At 45.4% G+C, this 11,275-nt stretch overlaps 1 protein-coding gene across 2 annotated transcripts in view; it reads right to left on the reverse strand.

Moving 5' to 3' along the window:
• Map3k9 (mitogen-activated protein kinase kinase kinase 9) overlaps positions 1-10,452 on the reverse strand; it is a 57,701-nt gene extending 47,249 nt beyond the window's left edge. For both annotated transcript variants that reach the window (XM_090344397.1, XM_090344396.1), the window contains exons 1-2: positions 10,053-10,452; positions 1,487-1,900 (exon numbers count right to left, since the gene is read on the reverse strand). In XM_090344397.1, coding sequence (XP_090200523.1) covers positions 1,487-1,900; positions 10,053-10,452 — 814 coding nt within the window. The remainder of the gene's footprint in view (positions 1-1,486; positions 1,901-10,052) is intronic.
• Positions 10,453-11,275: the final 823 nt, after the last annotated feature.

The following is an 11,275-nucleotide window of genomic DNA, read 5'->3' on the forward strand; positions in this document are numbered from 1 at the left end:
GCTTTCTGAATGGACTTAATTATATAACAGAGCTTTGCCTAGTTCTTTCAGCATAGTAGGACATAAGAAATAAAAGAGGAAAATTCATCTTCAATGTCATATTTCTTAACACACCTGCTGTTTCTTATCCCATCACCCAGAGTAATCTCTAGGTAGAAAGTACTCTGAAAAGAAGCCACTGTAAGTCCAAATTATTTAATACCTTAAAGATCATAGTTTGGAGGAGAAATGAATATTAAGAAGATAAATGGCAAAGGAAGAAGTGGCACTGTGGCTCAAGTGGCAGAATGCTAGCCTTAAGCTGGAAAGCTCAGGGACAGTGCTAAGGCCCAGAGTTCAAGGCCCCCGCCCCCAAAAAAAGGCAAAGGAGAAAAAATAGATTGTATCTAAAATACAGATCTAATATTTCTACTCTTTAGGAGACAAAGTTTTCATTTATTAGGCAGACAGAGGGTACTTGTAGAAAAGACAAAAGTAATAATGACTATTCCAAAGTAAATTGGTAATATATTAACATTTATGTATACATATATTTATGCCCCCATCTCTGGGACATGATGCTCATCTCTGTAGTCTGTTTGAGCAAGAGAGAATGCAAATCATTCCCAAATGAAGTATATTCCTAGCACACTCAACAGAGGTGAAAGACTGATGTCTCTAGCAACTTACTGCTTTAATTATATCTCATACCTACTTTACAATCTAGTTTATGGATTCTGTTAATAAACAGTTGCTTCTCTGTTACCTGTATTAAATTCTAAGAGTTATGAAATTAATTAATACCACCCTTGGGCTACAAAGAGGTCTGTAACACCACCAACTACAACATGCTCTCCAGACTCGTACCAGCACCTTAACCGGCTTAGCTTAAGCTGAATGTGCCTCAGTATTTGATGGTCTCTGCTCTTGCAAGCACCTCAAGTTGAGATCTTGAGGCAGCGTTTCAAACAGCTTTACCTGCTGTTCCACAAAGGGGTAACCCCCTTGTGTGATTATACATACATTTCCCTCAAGTGAGAAAATATATTTGTATTTTGGGGGTTTCTACACTGCATGTAAGAATCAAAACACTGTCAATTTGGCCTGATGAGTTCAAAATTACACGTGCCTCAGGTACCTCTTCCTCTCTTTTTTTTTTCTTTCTCCTTTTGCTAGTCCTGGGGCTTGAACTCAGTGCCTGGGCACTGTCCTTGGGCTTTCTTAAGGCTAGAGCTCTACCACTTGAGCCACAGCACCACTTCCAGCCTGTTCTGTGTACGTGGTGCTGAGGAATCAAACTTAGGTCTTTGTGCATACTAGGCAAGCACTCTACCACTAAGACAAATTCCTGGCCCTCATTCCTCTCTTTCTAAACCTGTTTTTCCTAGCATTCATTCTAGCCCTACATCTCCACTCAAAGACAGAACATTTTTAAGTGAGGTTCCATTGGGAATCCACTCCTGCTGAAGCTAGAGACTAAGTGGGCATCCCAGCTCTTTATACTCACTGTTGCTGGACTTAAGGTCTCGGTGGATAATGGGGACAATTGCTTCATCATGAAGGTAGTTCATCCCTCGGGCAATCTGCACAGCCCAGTTCACCAGGATGTCTGGGGGAATCCTTTTCCCAGACAACACTCTATTCAAAGGGCCTCCTCGAGCAAACTCCATGACCAAACAGAGGTTGGGTTCTTTTAGGCACACCCCTCTAAGGGCAATGATGTTGGGATGCTTTAGCATGGCAAAGAGCTTGGCCTCTTGGCGAACATTCTCTATGGTCTGGCTGATGTCCTCATCGGGGTCATGGCGAGCGGCTTTCACAGCAACCTCATCGCCTATCCAGAAAGCACGATAGACCTTCCCAAAGCCGCCAATGCCGATGATCTCTTCCAGGGTTAGTTCCGCAAAATCAATCTCTAACACTGAAAAAGAACAGAAAAAGAAGCAAGTGAAAAATATCCTGGGGCTAGGAGTTTGCCCCCAGACTGGCAAAAAAAAAAAAAAATTCCTAAGAACCACATTTAACTATCTTTTCCCCTGATGGGTACACAACTCATTCTCTTTCCCAAATCCAGAGTCTGAACTTCTGAACCTAAGGTACTTGATTATACCTTCAGCTCTGTTCAAAAAGCCTTTCAAGGATACATAATAACAGTTACCAATGATTATAAATGTTGAGCTAAAAGATAAGGTGTTAAGAGCTATATGAACAGTGTTATTTTATGCTTCTCCTTTGAAACTTTGTCCTCTGAGACTCTTGTTTTTAATCTGACTGATTTAAGACTCACCTCAAAGATCTCACAGAGGAACTTCTAATCCCAAGACCAATGTAGTAAAGCCCCCCACTGAACACTTTGATAGCAATTTCCATTCTGAAAGACTTGTCAAGATTACAACATCTGCCACCCTGTAGGACAGTGAGATCCATAGGATAGAGATTCTGTTTGCCCTCTCAGCACTGTACACACCATGCCAAAAAGAGTAGATGACCAATAGTTAGCTGACATAAAATGAAAACAAATCTACCTCAGCAGAATGTAAAACAAATTCCGGGCTTTCTGAGACAAACACAAACAACAATCACACTGTACTAAAATACTAAGAAAACAAAGATAATTCTGAATGTTTGGCAAGATTGAAAGAGGAACTGCCCACTGCTAGATGTTTACTTCCTTTCCTGACCAGCTCTGCCACACCCCTGCTCTCTACTCAGATGCTAATGATGCCCAAAAATTTGCCCTTGCTTGATTATAGCACTTCCATTTTATCTGGAGCTAATAGTCACTTGTATTTTGCAATGCAACTGTCAGGCTGCTAAACTCATAGAGAATCTCTTAGAGAAAGTTAGATGGACTGTCATTTGATTCTAAAAGTTCTAATGAAAAAGTTATGGCCTTGGGCTGGGATTTTGGCCTAGTGGTAGTGTGCTTGTATGCATGCAGCCCTGGGTTCAATTCCTCAAGTAGTGGAATGCTAACACTGAAGACAGTGTCAAGGCCCTGAGTTTAAGCTTCAGGATTGGCAAAAATATAAAAAATTAATTTTAAAAAAGTTATGGCCACGCTGGGAGTTTGGTCTAGTGGTAGAGTGCTTGCCTAGCTAGCATGCACGAAGACCTAGGTTTAATGCCTTGGTACCACATACATAGAAAGGCCAGAAGTGGTGTTGTGGCTTAAGTGGGAGAGCGCTAGCCTTGAGGGAAAAGCCCAAGGACAATGCTCAGGCGCTGAGTTCAAGCACAAGGATTGGCAAAAAAAAAGTTATGGTCTCAGCAAGGCACCAATATAATTCTAGCTGTTGAGGAGGCTGAGATCTGAAGATCAAGATTCAAAACCAGGTAGGCAGGAAAGTCTATATGACACTTATATCCAATTAACCACCAAAACCCACAAGTGCAGCTGTGGCTCAAAAAGCAGAGCAGTAGCCTTGAGCAAAAAAGCTCAGGGACAGCACCTCTGGCCTGATTTCAAACACCAGAACAGGCACAAAGAAAAAAAAAAGTTGTGCGTTATGGCCTTAGGGATGATGATGGTAGAGCACGTGCTTAGCATTTGCAAGGACCTGGTTTGACTGCCAATATAGTTACTGCCTTATCTGGCAGTCTTGAAAAACAAATGATATGGATGGTACTGGAGACTAGCAGTCTTCATCCATTCCAATTTAGCTGTCTTTCAGTATTAAGGTGAGAAGGTGAGAAACTACCTTTCCTTACAAAATAAGTTCTGCCAACCCAATGCAGAAGCAACATAGAGACCCTCTTGATACTTCTCCTAACAAGCAGAGCTACCTGTAACAACAGGTAAATGTCCAATTACGAGCTCTATAGATGTAGGAAGGACTGCTTCATTGCCAAGTGGTGGCCTCAACTCTGGGCTACAGAAACAAAAGGGTTCTTCAAGCCAATATCTTCAATGGTGACTCCAGAATCTGTACCTGCCTAAGCAGAGAAGTGGTAGCTTGCCATACCCTGGAAGTTCTTCCCATAGGCACAGCCAAGTCTCTTCTCTCAGTCTTCTAACAACTCTGTGAGCACTTAATTTCCTGTGCAAGATCCCTTTCCTGCTTAAAATAGCTTGAGTGTTTCTGAGTCCTAAAACTGAACCCTAACTGATTGCTCATTTTTGCCTGATCCATTCTCTATGAATGAGAAAAACATCTGTCTTAAAGAAAGCTACAAGCCGGGCACAGTGTCTCATCCCTGTAATCGTAGCTACTCTAGAGGCTTAGATCTGAAGATCACAGATCAAAGCCTTCCCAGGCACTGAAGTCCATGAAACTCTTATCTCCAATTAATCACTAGAAAACTGGAAATGGGGCTGAGGCTCAAGGTGTAGGGCGGCAGTCTTGAGCTGAAGAGCTCAGTGACAGTGCCCAGGCCCTGGGGTAGGGTGTTAGCCTTGAGCCAAGAGCTCAGGGACAGAGCTCAGGCTCAAGTCCCATGACCCCCCCCCCCAAAAAAAAAGAAAGCTAGAAATGCTAAGTCTCTTCACCCCCTATCATTTAGGACGATGAAAAGTTACCTACCTCTCAGCAAATGTGTATTCATTCATTATCCTAGTTCCTCAACAGTGTCTTGAGTTCTTCCTGAGGTAATTTCTATTGCTCTTCCTTAACACACAGTAGGTGTTGAATGCTTATTTGAATTGGGGAAGGGGTGTTTAGGTGGGACTGAGGTGCTGAAAGGACAGCTCCTCTGGGCCAGGTCACCAAAGACAGAAGCCCTATATGGAGAAAGGAAAACAATAGCCTCTCTTTGGAAAGACCATAAAAGCTGGTGTTCCTCCTATTTAGTTAAGGAACTTCTGTGACCAGTCTTCAAGAAAAGTATAGAACACAGGTTTCTAACATAAAAAGCCTGGAAGCAGGATGGCACTTTCTTTTTCCTTCCTTCCCTGCTAAGAAATCCCCTTGAATAAGAGCTAAGGAATTAAAGCTTCAGTTTCAGCAGAGAATTACATGGAGTTCTCCGTGTGTGTGTGTATTCATTACTGTAGTCAAGACCTGGTTTTAAGAAAGAAAAAAAAATCAGGTCAACTTGCACTTAGCGTATTTTTCAGCTTCTGTAGACAATATGCCTGGGAATATTAAGACAGTTTTTTTTTAAATTTTAAGAGTGAAAATACTACTACTTAATTTTATGGTTAGAAAATGAATATACAGGAAGATCCAAGAATATGAATGGTATATACTCCACTCATTTTTTTTTTTTAAATCTTACCTACAGAGCCAGGTCTGTGGAAATACTGCTACATGCCAATATTCCTAGCACTTGGGAAGCAGAGACAGGAAAAATCAAGAAATTAAGGCCAGCCTAGGTACACATGAGATCTTGTCTCATAAAAACTCCCAATCTTAAGTACAGAAATATGATAGATTCAAGGGAAAACTCAAATAGTGCAATTCCTTAGAAAGGCAAAGTCAAAGTTTAGGAGAATAAAGCACCAAGAAGCAGATACTCAATAGTAGTGTGGGTCAAGAGGAAAGCAGTGGACAAATGAAGAGAATAGGGAAAATACAATGTAGGGGGGAAAGGAATCCTCTTACACTGTTGGTGGGAATGTAAACTAATACAAACACTCTGGACATCAGTCTGTAGGTTCCTCAAAAAACTAAACATAGGTCTTACAACTCAGCCACACCACTCATGGGTATTCTACCCAGAACATCACCATAAAGGTAACTTGCACAAGCATGTTCACTGCTGCACTATTCACAATAGCCATGCTATGGAAACAGCCCAGGTGCCCTACCATAGGTGAGTAGATCCAAAGTATGTGATACCTACACACAGTGAAATTTTACATAGCTATTAGAAAGAATAGTATTATGTAGCTTAAAGGGAAATGGATGGACTTACAACAAATCACGTTAAATGAGGTAAGCCAAGCTCAGACAGACAAATGGCACATGTTTTCTCTCAAATGAAGGAAGAACCTACATCTAGTTTTCCTGTTTTCCCCCTTCCCTTCCCTATTTCAAATAAACTAATAAACGTATATACAATATACCAGGTAACAAAGTCAGATTCAGTAACCACATGAGATTAACCATAAGGGTAAAAAAAAAAAAGAGAGAAAAAAAAATAACATAGATAATTTGGAAGGGGTGGGGGAAGGGTAATGGGGACAAAACCATGAGAAGGAGTATCAATGTGCCAGAAGTAGTGCACATACTACCTGACGAATGTAACTGTAACTCCCCTATATATTACCCTACAATAAAATAAAATAAGAAAAAAAGCTACATCTAAAATACACTGGGACATGACAAATTATATAGGACTCTAGGCATTCAAACACAGGGAAACCAAAGGAGAATACCTATGTGCATCTGATCATATAAAATAACATTTACTAAAATGGACTCCAGGATATAGAAAGGAGCTTTTTCTTTGTTGTTGTTGTTTTCTTTTATTTCTTTCCTTTTTTTTTTGGCCAGTCCTGGGGCTTGAACCCAGGCCCTAGACTCTGTCCTTGAACACTTTGCTCAAGGCTAGCGCTGTGCCACTCGAGCCACAGCACGACTTTTCTATGTATGTGGTACAGAGGAATCAAACCCAGGATTTGTGAATGCTAGGCAAGCACTCTGTCTCTAGGCTACGCTCCTAGCCTTCTTTTCTTTTTTTTCCAGTTGTGGGGCCTGAGCACTGACTGTCCTTGGTCTTTCTCAAGGCTAGAGCTCTACACTTGAGCCACAGCACCACTTCCAGCTTTTTTTCTATGTCATGCCGAGGAATCGAACCTGGGTCTTCGTGCATGCTAGGCAAGCACTCTACCACTAGGCCAAACTCCCGGCCCCTTTTCTGTCTTATTCATTTACCTGTCTTTGAGAGGGTAAGGTGGGGTGCAGAAATGGACGAGAAAGGGCAAACAAATGTAGCAGTGGTATTTACTAGACACTATGTTGAAAATGAACTATACAACTTGTGGCTGGGGACAGGAGGGAAAAACTGGAAGGACAGCAAAGGATGGGATAACACTGCCCAAAAGTAAATGTAATCTTTTTTTTTGAACATTTCATTTTTTAAAATTTTATTTTATTTATTTATTTGCCAGTCCTGGGCTTGAGGTCAGGGCCTGAGCACTATCTTTGGACTTTCTCAAGGCTAGAGCTCTACCACTTGAGTCTCGACACCACTTCCGGCTATTTTCTATGTATGTGGTATCTAGGAATCGAACTCCGGTCTTCGTGCATTCTACCACTAGGCCAAACTCCCAGCCTAGTAAATGTACTCTTTACCTGACTTATTTAACTGTAACTATTCTGTATGTATAGCACATTTATAATAACTATTCTTTAAAAAGAATCCATCCTAAGCCAGGTGGCTCACGCCTGTAATCATAGCTACTCAGGAAATTTCAGGATCTGGGTTCAAAGCCAGTCTGGCCACAAAAGTCCATGAGACTCTGATTTATTTATATTTGTCATCAAAGGAAAGATGAGCCCTAACATCTACAATGGACAAGAAAAAGAGCATTATATAAATGCAAGTGGTTTGTATCACTTTTTTAAACAAAAAGCTTAGGAATTTTCCCTTTATTTGGAATAAAGTTCAAACAAAAATTTCACTTTGAAAAACTAACAAAACCTAACTTATTAACTGAGCATTATATATTAACTGAGTATTATATATTCACATAATCCAGAATATAACCTGAATGCCATGATGGAAGCCTTTATATTTCAAGTTTGGGGAGAAAAATTTTATCAATCACTTTTATTTTCTGCCTGGCATTAAGTGCACATGTAGATAGAACCATACAGATCAGAGAACCACCTGTCTTGTCAAAGCATTAAACTGAAATTTTATATTTACATGACCTAATGTAACTTTCAAGCACCTTATTGTCATTATCTCCTAGTGCCTAACACTGTATCTGTCACTAGGTACTGAACAACTTTTGACTGGAAATATCAGAATTATCAGGAATTGGTAGCAGTCAAGTTTAACAAAGCAAATTCAAATACTTAACAAGCAGGACTTTCAAAGGCTGTTATTCAAGCACAAGATACCTCTTCTTTCCTCATCATCTAGTTTTCAGAAGACTCTATCCAAGGAAATTTTCATTACAGTTTAGGTAAGTCCTGGCCATCTTACAGAAAGTAAGTTCCTAATGCAGCACACTTTTGACATGTCTGGCTCCCTGGACAAAGTTTCTTTAGCCTAAGTCAAATTAACTCATATTCACTCTTGACTGCAATGACAGCAATCAAGCCTGAACAAACTGAGTTTCTGTTCACAAACTGCACATGTACACTGACAGTAGCTGTTGCTAAAAACAAAACAGAACTTCACCCACAAAGAGCTCAAACTCTGACTTAAAATTAAAACTACAATGTTTCTTAACATGCCACTACTTTTATGTCTTCCAACATATGGCCAAGGTTATCTTTAACACTATTTCAAAATATTATGCCAGGACCTTTGATTGGCCTTCATCTTACCAATACCAGTGCCAAAAAGATGTAGCACTGGAAACAATTTAATTTGTCATCCAGGCATTCTAGAGATCAAAAGGTAGAAACATAAAGCTTTAAACTGAGTGAGAGAAATATAAAGAAAATTAAAGATCGGACTATCAAATTGGCATTCTAAACACCAAAAGAAAAGGGTAGAAAAACAAGGAAACTAATGATTCTGATCCTAAGTACTGTAATTTTGATATTAAGTGCTACATATCTTAAGATAAAGTGCCACCATTGTTCAGGTGGAGATAAGTTGGAGAGCCACAAAAATAACTGTTATAACTGAAGGAAATGTACAATAATAAATGCATACTAGCAATACCTTTTAACAGAGAAGAAATTATGGAATTCTCAAATGCAAAAACAGTGTAGCTGGGCTCCTGCAGTTCATGCCTGTAATCCTAGTTACTCGGAGGTCTGAGATTTGAGGATAAGGGTGCCAGGCTGGGCAGGAAAGCCCGATCCACTCTTATCTCCGGAAGTGGAGCTGAGCTCAAGTAGTAGGTTAGAGCACTAGCCTAGAGCAAAAAAGTTCAAGTCCTAGGACTAGTGGGTAGGCAGGGAATTGTAAAGAAAAACCGAAGGGAATGTCCTTTAGGTGTGGACCAGAGTGCTCTTGGGAAATTGAGGAAAACCAGGACACTGGGAGAAAGGCCCTGGGAGGGAACACTGGGCTTGGCCCCCCTGAGATTTAGGCAATTCCAAATATAGGCAAAGATCTAGGGTGAGAGGAAAGTAGAAAATCTATCGTCTGAACTGTATGACTGTTAAAGGACCTTGTGCTCCTGAACTGTCTCGTAAGGGAACGACATACTTGCCCCTTTCTAATTATTTCTCCACCCCCAATCGTCAACACACACGCGCGCGCGCGCACGCGCGCACACACACACACACACACACACACACACACACACACACACACACACACACACACACACACACACACACACACACACACTCCCCTATCTTACTTAACACAGCGAGACTGCTAAAGGTGCAATTCTGAAACAGAACACTAGGATCCAGGAAATCAACACATTTCAAAGACACTTCAGCCCTGAGTTCACACATGCTTCCGGGACTTGTAAGCCAGCCAGCCCAACCCTCCACCTCTCTCCCAGCAAACACCTCTAAGAGGCGGGGACAGGCGACACCAGAGGTCAGCACAGTCCCCGATCAGGAGGACTTAGGTTATGGTAGTAACCAATCACCGGCTTGCCTGCCCGATTTGCAGGAGAGAGGAGGAAGGGGAAAGGGTTGGAAAGCGGGAAGACTCTCTGGCTCGGGTTTCGGGACGGTGGACCCCTGGAGTTCTTGCTGAGTGGGAGAGGAAGGCTAAGAAGCTCAAGCGTCTGAATTCCAAGTCTGGCCTGCCGGGGTCTCAGGGAAATCCACCTCACCCAACTAAAGCCCCGGCGGCCGGGGATCGCGCGCGCCGCCCCCCACCCCACCCCACCCGGACAGTCCATCACGGCCCCCTCCTGGCTTCCCACTTGTAACCTATCACTCTCAGCCGGGCCTTCCCTCCCTCCTCGACCACCCCAGGCCTCCATCCCGTGCCCACCCACCCACCCCTCGCCCGGATCCCGCGCCCCGCTTTCGCCTTACACTGAATGGGCGGGTAGCAACTGGGGTCCTCGCCGCCAGGGGGGCAGCGGCTGGAGAAGGCGCTGCGCGGGGTCACGTAGTTGCTGGGGAAGATGCCCACCCGCTGGTTGAGCTGCCCGGTCCACCAGCCCTCGTCGCCGGACACCTGCGAGTCCTTGGACAGCACCTCCACCACGTCGCCCAGCCGCAGGGTCAGCTCGTCCTCGCCCGCCGCCTCGTACTCGAACACGGCCGTCCAGTAGGGCAGCGGGGCGTCCGAACCCAGCCCCCCGGGGGCCGCCGCCGCCTCCTCCTCCTCTTCCTCCTCCTCCTCGGCCCCGGCCCCCGTTCCATCCTCCCCCGGCGGGGCGGCAGCGGCGGCGCTCGCCAGGCAGCCGAGAATCGCGCTCGGGGGCTCCATGGAGCGGCCGATCCATAGGGTGCGGGGCCGCCGCCGCCCGCAGGAGCCGCCGCCGCCTATTGTTCATGCGGCTCCGCAGAGCTGGGGGGACCCCCTCCCCCGCGACGGCGGCCGCAGGTAGGGCCCGGGCTGCCGGGGCGGGGAGAGCCGACTGGCCCGGGGCTGGCGGCGCGGGGCGGCGCGGCTGGACGAGGGTGCCGACAGCCGAGTGCTCACCGCAGCAGAGGGGCGCGGCAAACAGGAGTCCCCGCCTGCACGTCGCCCCCCCGCCTTCCTCCCGGGGCGGCCTCACCTCCTCAGCCGTGCGCCTACCTGCCCGCGCTGCCGGTGCCCGCCGCCGCCCGCCGGCTGCCGCTCCCCAAATCCGCCCCGCGCCGCGCGCGCCCCGCCCCCTGCGCCGCCCGCACGCTAGGGACCACCTGACGCAGACCTGGCTCCGCCCCAGCCCTGCGGACCCTGAGGGGCGGGGCTTGAGACCTGGCTCCGCCCCCGGGACCAAGCCGTCCTTCCATTGGCTGCGGTGACGCGACCCTAGGTTTCTCCCCTTCCCCCGCCCCCCCTACACATAGGTAGTTCCACAGGTTCCTCTCTCAGCCCTCTCTGTTGCCGACGCGCCGCCCCTTGTCCCGCCCTCTTGGCGAATTCTCCTCCTATTCTCGAACCCCAGGTCGACCCAGCGCTCTCTCTCATTGGCCCGTCGTGGCTCCAACCATTGGTCAGTCGCACCTGTCCGTTTCCGGGGAGGGTTGGCCTCCTCCCGCACGTCAGCTGCGAAGGGTGGGTCCTGAAAGGTGACGCCGGGCGCTCATTCAGACGGAAAGGC

Source organism: Megascapheus bottae, chromosome 14 (genome assembly GCF_031878675.1).
Source record: "Megascapheus bottae isolate mThoBot1 chromosome 14, mThoBot2.hap1, whole genome shotgun sequence".
In the NCBI taxonomy this organism is placed as follows: Eukaryota; Metazoa; Chordata; class Mammalia; order Rodentia; family Geomyidae; genus Megascapheus; species Megascapheus bottae.